This window comes from Artemia franciscana, chromosome 18, assembly GCF_032884065.1.
Source record: "Artemia franciscana chromosome 18, ASM3288406v1, whole genome shotgun sequence".
Classification (NCBI taxonomy): Eukaryota; Metazoa; Arthropoda; class Branchiopoda; order Anostraca; family Artemiidae; genus Artemia; species Artemia franciscana.
Window position 1 is genome coordinate 22714127 of NC_088880.1, and position 14190 is coordinate 22728316.

Here is a 14190-nt window from a genome sequence, read left to right on the forward strand (position 1 = left end):
GTCTTTCTATTCCGTCTCACTGCTTCCATTTCTCGTTTTGACTTCATATGACCAATTCGGTAATTTTGCTGCATCGGTTATGTGAGAACCGATTTGCTTCGAAAAGGAAAACGCAGTTGTATGAGCTTAGGGAAAAAGATAAAAGACTGCAAGGCATAAACATAAAAAAGGAAATCACAACATCAGAAAGTTAACAGAAAGTGGACTAGCAAATAATAAATTCTTAAACTACTATACAAATAAGGGGATCAAGACAACAGGGTGAGGAGGATTGATAAATGCTTATTTTTGCTGAAGAATGAAACTTCAACACTTTGGATTGGTCCAATTAAAAACCATTCTCTTGCAAAGGGGTGATCTTCATTCGTGTGTTGCTTTTTTTTATATAGAGGTAAGAGGAGGATGTTTCTAAGATTTTTACATTCTAGATATGTTTTATAAATAAAATCAACATTAATACTGAACCGTAATGACGTCAGTTATATTTGCCCCCCCCCACCCCATCCCTACCTATATTTTGTATTTTTCGGTATTCTTATTGACAAATGGTATGTTTTAATACTTCCAGGGAAAAACAATATTACTCCCTCCATCGATCCTAGATTTTGAAAAGTATTTTTGTCCTTCTCTCTAATTCCCGTGATTGTAGTTGATTTTTACATGAAAAATAAAGATATAGCTTCACCAGCGCAAGACAATCTCATAAACAGTAAGTCCTAATCATATGCAAATTAAAAACAAATGCAAAATACCTTGAAAAAGGCGTGACCATATTCTTGCATTAAATAGTCTGACTTGGGCTTGTTTTTGTTGTATAAGGCGTATAAGTAGAAATGCTGCTCCTGGAATAACATGAAAACAATTAAAACACGATCTTAATTTGTTCAACTTTCACATGGAAATACTTCTTTAATACACACTCTGACTTTGCCTGGCATATAATTTACTAATGGAGCTATCAGCAAAACGTCAGAAAATCCAAATAAATACAAAATTTAAGCACTTTCATCTGCAAATCCACATATTACTAAAATTTGATATAGCTTTTATAAGTAATATCAAATTTTTCTTGTTAACTGAAAAAAACTGATTGAAATCAAAAATGAAACCATGGACCAATAATGGCATGTTTTAAAACTATACAAGGACGAATTTCCATGTTGTGACCGCCATACGCCTTAATATTTGGTCTTCTAAATGTTCCATTTTTCCGGGTAACATTTTATTTTTAGTAAATTTGGAGATAAAGCTGTTCTCATGTTTTTAATATTTCTTACATTACTTGCTTGGGTTTTTAGTAAATCTTTTAGGACAGAAAAGTATTTCTTTTTATATTAAATCATAATGATTCATATTTGCTAAAAAATATCATACGTAAGAAGCTTCATGCCAAGACCACACCTACGTCTTTTCAAACAACTTACGTATGACGAATGCCATACCTCTAAGTTGGCAATTGATTTCTAACGATTTGATCTCCGAAGAACGGATCCTCTAAACTGGCAAAATTAAACAAAAGCGTGAAGAAAATACACATAGTTTGGATCAATTCGAATTATATACAACAATCTGGACTAATCGTCATCATAAGAGTTTAACTACATGAATGGTTGAAAAATAAGGTAATATTCCTGGGTGGCATATTACTTTTATTGCATTTGAAGATAAAAAGAAATAATTTTCTTTTTTAATATTTCTTATATTACTTTTTAATATTTTTTTTTTTTCTTTTTTGGGTCTTTAGCAACTCTCTTGGGACAGAAAAGTCTATCTTTTGATATTAATTCATACTTATAAACAAATATCACATATACAACCTTCACACAAAGACCACGCCTGCGTCTCCTTCACACACCAATATCATAGCATTACCTGCACATGATGAATGTCATATCTGTTAATCAGTATTTGATATTTAAAAATTTGATCACCGAAGAAGAGATTCTCTATATATAAGAAGTTAGATAACAGGATGAAAAAATATACCTAGTTCGAAGCAGGCCGATCGAATTATTTGGTTTAATTGCAATCTTAAGGGTTTAATTATATTCATGGTTCAAGAATTTGGTGATATTAATATGATGACTATACATAATAATGATATTCAAAATGTAAAATCATAACCTTTATTGTCTTCTTTTTACAGCACTGATCCTAGAAATATTTGTAGTATGTGTTAGAAAAGGAAACAATACTAATCCAAGGTGCATATTATACTTTCTGAAGTCGTTGTCCCATTTACATTTGGATCCAAGAAATTACTCCTAGATCTAAATTCTGATGCTCCAAAATACATGAACATAATATTATTTTTTAGATCATCCAACCTTCTTCAATAGCAGCCTACAAGACAAGGCTCGATCCCTCATAAATTAAAAATAAATTGTCAGGAATTGACTCGTACTCACATGTTTAAGAAGGCATTGTGCTACTGAAAGGGGTGTTTTTTCACATCTTTCCAAATCCCTGAGAAAATATCGGCTATGAAATGCATAAATTTTTTCAACGTTGCCAAATATTACATTTCGTTTGCCTCTAAGTGACTGTGGAATATCTTCTCTGTCCAACTCTGGTATATAATGCTAAAAGAATACAGTTTTATTAACATTTTAGATGATATTAGTACTGATACTAATTTATTAATGACCCTTTACAAGCACTTGCAGAAAAACAGAAAATAAAAAACACAAAAGGATATCAATTTAAAAAGCATTATATTTTTAGAATGGTAATATATATTTAAGCACAGTGTTGTAACTTTTTTTTTTTAAGTTTAGGGACATGGACAAACTATCTGAAAAACTAATGGTTAAAAAAATCTCATTTTACATTTTAAGTACGTAATTTCGCCTTGAATCTCTTTTAATATACAAATTTGTTTATGGAAGTTCGTGCAGGTGATTGTAACTCCCGACGAGCCTTAACATTTTCTTTCCAAATGCGAGATTAGCTTAAAATCAGTAAATATCAAACATTTCCTAAGGAGAAAATATTTGCGAATCGAACGTTTGCAGAATAATAAAAACGAAAATGATGAGTATAAGGAAAGCGTCCAAGCAATGATCGGAATGCAATAGCGTGGCGGTTCCCACGGAGTTAGGATTAAGAAACTGGTTAAGGAATTTTGGCGAAGCTTCAACAGCAAAACTTACAAATGACTAAGAAATTAAAACTAAACAGCTGCTTTTAATTAGGCTAATTGATACACTTTTATTAAGTCTTGCCTTTTTGGGTTCTATTTATTATTATTATTATTTACGCAATGTTGGCTTCGTAAATGGTGAATGGAATGCGATGTTGATAATCATGGTAAAAAAAATCTTATGTCCTTGCTTGGACACTGGTTATATAAAAAGTCTCCCAATTGAAAAAATCATGATATTTGAGTAAAAAAATACAACTATTTACAGCATCAAGCTCTAATAGTGAAAACAATATACACGTCCTTGAATTAGTAAATTTGTTCGAAAATTCTCAGAAGAAAAAGCTCTTTATGCATTCAGCTGTCGCCCAATTTTTCCCTCATGCTAATGAAAACCACTAGAAAATTCCAGGGGGGGGGGTCAAGTACTATCAGGAAATTTGTTTCTTCAGGATAAAAATGGGAGTATTTCTCATTTTCCTTATTTTCTACATTTTTGTTAATATCTTCCTATTCCCAGGGGAGGGGGGAAATCAAATTCTAGTTTCCTGGTGGTGCACATACATGGTCTTTTCCGATTGCTAAACTATGACTCAAGAAAAAAGTGCCTATTTGGATTCTTTACAAATATTTCCATACCTGGCACAATTTTTCAGATTTTTTAAGGGGGGGGGGTCCGACAAAAAAGCAAGGATTACTAAAGCTAGAAATTGAGGATTTTTGTTTAATCATCGTTATTATATATTCAGTCTAATGATATATAGAGTCGATAAGATTAAGTATTCTGGGCTTAAAGTATAGAGGGCCAAAACAAACGTTAAATTTTCCCACTAGAAATGTTTTAGTTTTTTTAGTTCTTTTACACAGAAGATGAAAATTCATCGGTATCGAAAAAAGCCAATGAATTATTTGGCATGGCAATGCTGAGCTGGAATATGGTCAATCGGTCAATATGCCGTCAAATAGTGTTAACTAAACCTTCGTTCAAATATATAATGCATGGGCCTTTTCTGCTGTTCCAAAAAGGGTCCTAGCAGAGGACTCACAGGTGCCCAAACTTTCCTTATAAATTTTCCAGATGGTGAAACTTCAGCAATTATAAATATAAACAGATTGGGGACTTGGGCAGTAAAATCCATAAAGTTTTAAATAATTTAATTTGTTAGAATCATGAATAATAACCTGGCAGATCTCCACTTGCAACTAAGTAAAATCTACTAAGGATTAAAACCCTCGAAAAATGAGAATCTAGAAGTAGTCTCATTTTAAGAAAGCAATTCATTATTACACACAGGGTCGTAAGCAGGAGAAGGGGCATTTCGCTCCCCATCCAATGTTTCCAAAAATTTCTAAACGCTTCTTATTCAAATTATCTTTGTTTTCATTTTTGAATCCCCTCCCCCGGAAAATTTCCGCCATCGAACCTTAGTGACAAAATTTTTTAATACCAAAAGATATTTGAATAAAATATGCAGGCACTTTGACAGAGAAAGATAAATGTGGCTGATAAATATTCACAGCCAACCAATCCTGACTGGTGCTAATCACTGCATCCGGAAACAAGAATTTGCAAGAATGGAAATCTTAATTAGACAAACATTGGTTGAAACCAACTTGCTGAAATGCTGATCTCACAAAGACCTCCCCAGGTCCAGAAAATGGAAAGTTCTTACGACAGTCGGGTTTTAAGATAAAAAAAACAACAAGATAATTCATTCATCACCAAGGCCGTGTACGAGGAGAAGGGGTGTTGCCGGGCTTTGACCCACCCCCCAAAAAATTGGCCGACTCGTAAAAACGTAACAAAAATGCATATAACAAATTTTTCATGTGTTTTTAGGTTTTCTCCCCCCCCCCCGAACAAACATCTTGGATACATACTTATTCGTCACTAATACCAAAAATGTATATACAGCACAACCAATTTACGACACAAAACGCAGCCTTATAAAGCATGTTTTGTAAGAGGGCGAATTTCGTTCCGAGTAAAATTTTCTTGGTTTCATTTAATTCTACGTTGAAATTTTAAATATAATCTTTGAGCCTTGCTAACAATAATTAGAATCTTTCAATTGGTAAATGCCTAACGATTGCAGTTTGAAACCAAAAAAGGATTTCAGAATACGGTATACAAAGGTAATAAGGCTATGAAACGCTTATCTAAACGACCAATAGCCAACAAGAAGAATTAACCTAAGATATGCCAACTACTAAGCACTGCACATGCCTCAAGGCGGTGGTTAAATTAAAAACCATATTTGCCCTAACAGAGAACACTAAAAAAGCAGAAAAGAGAGCAAAAGAACAGTTGTAGATACTTTCAGCCCAATAATTGTATAAGAACAGGCGAAACAACTGTCTGATGCAAAATCATCGAATGATGATATTCAATTTTGCTTACAGAGATGTTAATATTTGTAGATTTAGTATGTTTGGAGTATTCCAACGACTAGGTGGTTGGCACGGTGGTTTGAGAATTCTTTGTCCAAGGGGCACGGGTTCAGTCCCAGGCGTAGCCAGTTATTTCGTTCGTGACGGGGATCAGTGGTATGACTCTCAGTCAGAGTCGACCCAGCTCTAAATGGGCACCTGGAGAATTCTGGGGAAGGCAAGCAGAAAGAATGTGCAAAAGCACAGGATGGTTGGCCCCCAACCCCCCATTGCACTTCCTGGCTGAAGGGCCATGAAACGGAGATCAGCACCGCCGGTTTGGACCTTAATGGTCTAGTGTCGTCTTACTTACTTACTTAGTTATTTTATAACAATGATTTAGTTGGGAACTGCTTCAGAGCACTCGCTAATAAATAATTTATAAGCCTTCGTAAGGTAAAGCCAAGCATGCAAGAAAAAAGTGACGTGCAGGGCCAAATGGGAGCCAAAATGCCAAGGCTAATAACGTAACTTGTAACATTAAAGCATTGTCAATGGAAGATTTTTGCTCGTATATTATAAAGTGAAGAAAAGTACGAAGAATCAGTGAAACTGCTATGAATGGGGATCACGAGTTATCCCCAGTGTCACCTTTGAGGGCGACTTTCTTATATATATGTTTCTTGATTTTAACCGCCTTCCTGAAAACATGCAAAATAAAATTTAACAGGAACAACTATGATCAGAATAATCGAATAATCCGACCTTTCATAAATGTTCTTGCATAAAGCCAAGTCGACATTATCAGATTTATGATGTAACATCATAGATTTAAAACTGAAGATTTGTACTCATATAACATGCCCCTAATTCTGGATGGAAGCTTCTATTATACATAAAAACAAAAAGTTTCATAGAAGCAATATGGAGCGACAAGATCAGCGGAGCAAAGATTTTATAAAACAACTTTTTGAGGCATTTTCATTAAAAAGAAAAAAAAATCCGCACCCAGACTTTGAAAAATACCTTTTTGTGTATTTTCATAATTTATAAATCTTTATCCCTCCACCGCCTATCTACATTTTCATGAGTTGAGGCCACTGAAGAAGATAAACAAATATGTCATCCTGTTTGAGTATCATTGTTTAAAACAGTGACCTTGAGAATCCTTGGATGTATCTTTATATTTTAATTATACATAGGTACAGACTGGCAAACCAACATAGCAAATCATTACAACTGAACACACAAAAGACTTTTATGCATTCATTCCCAATAATGGACTTTCATCAAGAGTCTATTTTTGCATCTTAAAATTAACTAATAAGTAACATCCTAAACACGAATTTCTACTTCTCTAGCTTGATTTCAATTGAAATCTTATTACCAACAGTCATAGATCGATGAGCTAAAACTCATATCTCCATTGGGGGATTCAACCCTCCCAAGATGGTTCCAAATACCCTTTTTTCACTCTGGAGAAACCATGCCCTGTAAATGCCGTTTTACCCCCCCCCCCCCAACTCGACGAAAAGTGTCAAAATTTCTCCTGGCCAAAATTTTTCTTGTTCATTTGTGCTACGTTCCTTTTTCTTACGGAACTACGAGTTGACTGTCGATGTTTATTGGTTCCGATATTTATTTAAGTATTGATTTATAATATTTATTATATTTTTTTTTAAGTGTGCAATATTCAGAAGGCAATATCCACTATGTGTTTATTGAGCATTATGTTTTTTAAGTATATCGAAAGGCTTTCCAAATGTATGTCTTCTTTCCTTTGTTTTTAATATGGTAATTATTATTTTTTAAAGAAAGAGGAACAAATTTCTTACAACTGATGGTATGAAAATATACTTACCTCAACAATATATTCCAAAGCGTTGACGTAATCTCTTTCCGTTTGTACCATTTCACGCACTGTCATCACCAGGGTTCTAAGTAACAATAAATACAGAAGATAAATTAACAAAACTAACAAAACACTGTTAAAGTGTACAGAATATTTAAAATAAAATCAAAGACAAAGATAAAACGGTACTAATCTATTACACCAAACACACTCAAGAAGTGAAGTTCGGTTAATCATAATGAAATATACCAAAAGATGATGAAAATATAATACTTCAGTTTATACGATGATATAACTTGAGCTATATATTTGCACACAAGGGGATGGGAGTAAGTAACGTAACCTAGCCTTACCCCCACTATCCCCCTAATGTGCAAATATATAGCCCAAATTATACAAGTTCAATGCATTCTGTCACCAGTCATTTGTCTTTGTGGCTACGAAACCGATTTTCTCAAATCTTACATTCAGCTAAGTTCTCGACTCTGTTTGGTATAATATATAAGAACCAAAAAAAACTTATGGTACTTGTGTATTATTCAGAACACACTCAATAAGTAAAGTTAGGTTCTTCCGTGAAACAAACTACGATGCAGGTACATTTTAATGAAATATTTTATATATAGAGGTGGTTAGGTTAGGTTAAGTTAGGTACTTGATAAAATGCACCCCACCCTGCCCCTAATGTGCAAATATATAGCCCAAACTTTTTGACATTTAAGGAATATTGACATTTAAGTCATTTTAAATATGAACAACCCTTCAGAGAAGAAAATATTTTATGAGCCCTTGTGGTTCCTTCCGCAAATTACTTCTCATAAAGTAGTATAAAGTCTCATTTTCTTATAGAAAAATTGCTTCTCATAAAGTAGCTAGTCTTGGCTGTTTCATAATGGCAATTGACAGATTCTTGCGCATTACTGTTTAAGTAGCCTTTAATTTTTAAGAATAACATTAATTTTAATTTAATTTTTAAGTAATACTGCTTTCCAAAGATCCTCCATGCAAGTGGTGTCGTTTCTATCAATTGAGCTATTTCAGGGGATGGCATCATAAACAATCTTTGAGAAAAAGTAGTGGTTCCTGCCAAACTGCTTGCTTCAGCTAGCCAAATTATTCGCGTGATATTTTTTTTTCGCAAAAGTTACTTTTTGGCAAGGATTGAACCATAATACATTCAATATCATTACGTTTGCATATTGGTGAAGCATAAGAAACAAAAATATTCGTAGTGTTGCGCAAGACGAATTACGGCATATTCTTGGAAAACTCAGCTATAAACACAATTAGATATGAAATGTGGTTAAGAAATGGTTAGAATCGTCCAATATAGAAATTATTTTTTTTCAGTTTTTCTGGTAAAAGTAAATAGCGAAGTTATTGTTTGGCGGTTCATGCAGCATATTTAAAAAAAAACAGTTTTCGAACAAACTGATTCTTGATATTTACCTATATTTGTAAAATTCTGAAAAACTAGCGCTTCACTGAAAACACAAAATCAACGCCTTAAATCAGGAGAAGAAACAAAAAAACGCTTATGTGGCTTGTAGAAAATAAACAATAATTCACAAAGCTCTCAATAGTCTACATCCGGCCATGAGATCATTAACTACTTTTACGGCATGATTTAAACTCTCAATATCACGAGCCACTTTCTTCGAAACTGTTTTCAAAAATATATTGCATAAACCACGGAGCAGTAACTCTTGTTGGATTTAAGTTTCAAATTTGCTCTTTACTTTTAACAGAAAAACTTTGTTCTTATAAATTGATTTTTGTATGTTTTTTAGGTTTTAAAAATATTGGCAAGAAACTTTGTAAAAAGATTTTAAAATTTTAAAGAGTTTACCTGATTTGTTGCTAAAAATAAGACATTAAATATTATTACTCTAACTAACAACTCACCGCAGCACCAGGCCGCCCGTGGCCAACATAGCTATGCACGCTCTTCCTCCATCCCAATCTATTCAAACCCTCCCTCTTTACACCATCCCAGGAAATTCCCATTTCCTTTAAATCTTTCTTTTTGACATACTCGCACCCCCGACGAGGACGACCTGCTTTCGACGGTTGCTGTAGCTGTAGACAGTTGGCCAAAAAGGACAATCTTCGGCAATCCGTCATTCTTCATCCGCAGAACGTGCCCTAGCCATCTCTACCTTTCTTTCATTATAGCCCTAGAAAGCGAGATTGAACCACATTTTTCGTGCATCCTCCTGTTTGAAATACGGTCAGTCACCCGGGTACCCAGAACAATCCGTAGACAATTTCTCTGGAAGAAATCTAGTAAATCTTCATCCACTTTTCGGAGCACCCATGCTTCAGAGCCATATTTGACCACTTTCAACACTGTACCTTCCAATATTCTAATCTTGGTTTGCAGACTTATCTTCCTATTCTTCCAAACTTTTTTTAACAGTGAAAAAGCTGAGCCTTGGCCATTCTACTCTTAACATCTTCACAGCTCCCACCGTCTTTACTAATAATACTAACAAGGTATGTGAAGCTTCCCAACTGATAAATCTTTTCGTTACCCAACATCACCTTTTCATCTTCACTTATTCCTAGCCGTTGTGACTTTTTCTTCTTAACATTAATTTTCAAATCTATTCTAGCACCCTGAACTCATAAAATCTCTAGAAGTTCATTTATTTGTCTCACACTTTCATCTAGGATGCTTAAATCATCAGCATAATCTAAGCCCAGGAGAGTTTTTCTTCCCCATTTGATTCCGTGGTCTTCCATTGCCTTTTCTCTGTTCCTTAAGACAAAGTCCTTCAAAATGATCCATATAAAGGGGGATAGAACACAAACCTGCTTAACTCCTAGTTTAATACAAAACCAGCGGCTAACCTCATTTCCTACCTTAACCGCAGCAGTAATATTCTCGTACATAGTACTAATTACTTAATGTATTGTTCTGGCATACCATATGAGGATAAGACCTTTGCTACGTAATAGAACGCTTGCTCATAATCTATAAAACTGAGGACCAAAGGAGTTTGACAACTAAGGCACTTCTCAATTAATCACCTAAGAGTACAAATTTGGTCGACATATCGTCTACCTTTTCTAAAACCGCACTGCGCTTCTCTTAAAACTTTGTTTAAAGCATCTCTCAGCCTAAAAAGTATCATATTACTAAGTAATTTGCTACTTACAGAAGCCAGACTTATGCCTTGATAATTATGACACTCACTCTTATCACCTTTCCTATACAGTGGTTTAATTAAGGTTTTCCTAAAATCGTTAGGTACTTCCCCTTTTTCAAAATCATATTCATAATCTTCAGCAACATATTTTTAACCTCAGAACCACGATTTTAAGAAACTCATTAACCACACTATCAGCACCTGTAGCCTTTTTATTTTTTAATCCTTTTAGTACTGTTGCTAATTCTTCCTCACAAAGCAAATCTTCTTTCTCATCCAAGGTATCACAAACTTGTTCACTTTCCTCTATATCTTTTCCTGCAACTGTATCTCGGTTTAGCACATTCTAAAAATGTTCCGCCCATCTTTCTTTGATTCTTTCCTTATCACTAATTGTGGCCCCGTTCCTATATCTAACTGGGACAAGTCCGGTTTGACTACTCCCTTTCAATTTACTATCATACCAGTACTATGCTTTACTATTATGCCGTCTAGCTGCATCTTCCAGATCCTCGGCATTTTTATCATGGCCTCCTCTTCACACCTCCTTTATTCATATTTTAATCCTTTCTCTGCTTTCTTTACATTCCTTTTGTTTTCATATGATCTATCTCTCAGATAATTCTTGTACAAACCCCTTCTCCTTTCTATTCCTAAAGCTACCATAAATAGCAACTTATTCTCAAAAGACAGTAAAAAAACAATATCTTAAACTTTTGGCTACTATGGGCATGGTTTGTTCTTTACTAGGTTCTAGCTGTCGCTTCAACCATGATTTCAACTGTCCTTAAAGAAGCAAAAGTTATAGCGTAAAATAATACCAGGAATCCAAATCCAGGAATGGCTATAGTGCCAGCAAGGGTGACATTTTGTTCTCGTTGGGAGATGGGAGGATATTACAAAGAGGATATCACCCTTTGTAGCATACGAATATTTAAGCCTTAGGAAAGGGATCTGTTACACTCTTGACCGTCCCCCAAATACGCTCTTGGACGTTAGATCAGGATAACTCGACTATTAAAAAAAGTATTTTGATCTACGTTTTTTTTACCAGATTCAATTTATATATATTTTTTCAAATAAGAAGACCTCTACCCTAGAAATTGAAAAATTATACAAATTGATTCGTGAAAAGAAATTTAAGCAAAGTATATTTTGGGTTTTGATCGTCAATGTAATTGTCGTGTAATAACTCAGCTATTCTCCTCATATACCATAGGTCTACCTATTATGTAAATTCGTCAGAACATCTGTTAAGCCGATGAAGCAAGTTTTCGATCTGAAGCAGAAAAGGCTAACCTTGGGTCTGACTAGTCATATTCAATTTAATCATCACCCTTGATATCATTAAGAACCATGAATAGCCGGCCAAACTTATCTGCTCCTCTATTAGCGTAACTTCAGATATTACCATTGACGGTTAAATCGCATTGGTACTTAAGCCACAGAGATTAACTTACAAATACAATAAACTAGTTCATTATTGATGAATAAGGAAGTATTTAACCTAACAGTCTCCATTCCTGAACCAGCTTCAAAAGGTGATTCTTCTTCACATGACTTTTTTTTTTCAAAATGCGTTTTAAAGTTCCGGTTACTATGGGCTAGTGTTTGTTCATTTCTAGGTTGCATCTGACGCTGCAACCATGATCCAGTAGTAGCCGTGTTATTAAAACAAAATCAGCACACTTAGATAAGATATTCGTACAAAACTTATTAAACCCACGGTATATTTAACCTGGATTTGTCGGTGTTTAAACTAGGCACGCACAATAAATTTCTTAATTGATATCAAGAAAGATTGGTAGTGGGGCTTGAAAACCAGTGTACGTCGAATCCGAGATGTAAAAAATCTCACAGACCAATTTGTTTGAAAACTAAGGCAGGAAAATCTTTTGCTAGTCAAACCGTGTTGCTTACAGAAAAATAGCTATTTTTGAGAATATCAAAAAAGTTAATCATTTCATTTTTTGTGTTGCGTAAAAGACGGTCTACGTCAAAATAGCATGACCACAAGTGGCAATACAGAATAGCAAAAATGTTACATGATAATTTTATGCAGTTTATGTTGGGGTTTGCATTAATGGACAAAATTCAACTATTTATATGATGAAACGCTGCTTTAAAAGTAGCTATACAAATAAAAAAAGAAAATACTCAAAAAGAAAACAAAGAAAATAAAAAGGAATAACGCCCAAAGTCGTAGTCAGGGGGTGTGTTTAGGGGGTTAGAACACCCACCTCCATAAAAATATGTGTCCGACACGCTAAAACGGAATAAAAATACATGAAAACACATTTTTGATTGCACTTTTTAAGGATTTTTCGTAACCCCTCTCCGAAAAAAAAGCCCTTCCCCCGAACAAAAATACTGGATATAACCTTGAACACCCCAAAATGCGTCTTCGGAGAAAAAATTATAAAGATAGCGTTTTGAAAAAAAGTATCGTTTTAAGATCGACATAATTTTGACGAGGCATCCGGTACTACATTTATTCGGTGCTTAAGCTGGACGGTAAACTGATTCTGTGAAGGCAAACACATTCTGAATTTACTTATGTGACTCTTTCTTTAGATAATTTAAATATCCAGAAATTTCACAAGTAAATCAGATTTTTATTTGGGATAATCTGATCAAATTCTAGCTAAGCATTAAATAGGAAAATACTTACCTTTGTAATTTTGCACTAGGTTCATCCAAATTTGCAACATCAGATACATCAGCTACTATTGAGTTCAAATGACTATTCTGCACCGGTATAGGAGAAACCACTCGCTCTGGTGGCTCATCAGGTCTTGGAGGTTTTGAAGCAGGAGGTCCATCTCTTTCATAGCCACTGTTTAAAGGAAAGAAAAAACATGGTTAGTTATAATATTCTTTCATGTTTTTTTTTATATTCAGATAATCGTTTCGTACCTGCAGACATGTGGGTTACATGAAAAATTCCTTTGATTTGTTTTGAGCATTCCCCTTTCAAACAAAAATCCACGGACAACATTGTATCTCTCTCCCTAGTCTGTTTTTAGGTTCTAGTTTGCAGTTATGGATCTTTACCTTCTTTTGACCACCCACAAAGTCCCTAAAATTGCCAGTCATGACCCTTTCATGCAGAGAAGGGGGCCTTTCCCATCCAACAAGTCTCATGGACCCTCCACTAATTTTGAACAACTATTTTTTCAACAAATTTCAATATTACTTGGAAAACTTCGAGATCCTTTGACAACAGCCAATATTGGCTGGTTCGTTAGAAAGTGCCCGGAAGTTAAATCGTTAACTCAAATGAAGATAAACCGATATTGAAGACATTCACACGACAAAATCTTAATTATGGGCGAACATGTGTTCCACCTTCTGGGTCGAAAAGGGGAGGGGTCGTATCAGAAAATTTCCCCAGGAGGAGTCAAAATCCGAAAATAGTGCATTCTTAGTATTTCATATCTTCTGGGTGGATAGGTAAGGAGGAGAGGGCGGAAAATGCATGCTAACGCTTGTTTTGCATGCTAAGTTGCTTATACTATCAACATTTTAACTGAAGTTCGTAATACGAAATCTTCTTTAATTATGTGGTATTTTTGGCCTACTTCAAACACTATTTGTGGTAGGAGTTGAGCTCCACAAGTAAAAATTCAAAGTCCCTATTCTGAAATTCTCAGGTTAGGCTCAAAAGACTGATA

General features: G+C 34.6%; 1 protein-coding gene across 1 annotated transcript in view; it reads right to left on the reverse strand.

Annotated features, from left to right (window-relative positions):
* Positions 1-14190, reverse strand: part of LOC136038761 (uncharacterized) — a 264699-nt gene that overhangs the window by 17855 nt on the left and 232654 nt on the right. Inside the window, exons 15-18 of the mRNA XM_065722136.1 lie at positions 13188-13352; positions 7374-7449; positions 2409-2582; positions 753-842 (exon numbers count right to left, since the gene is read on the reverse strand). Of these exons, the coding sequence (XP_065578208.1) occupies positions 753-842; positions 2409-2582; positions 7374-7449; positions 13188-13352 (505 nt within the window). The remainder of the gene's footprint in view (positions 1-752; positions 843-2408; positions 2583-7373; positions 7450-13187; positions 13353-14190) is intronic.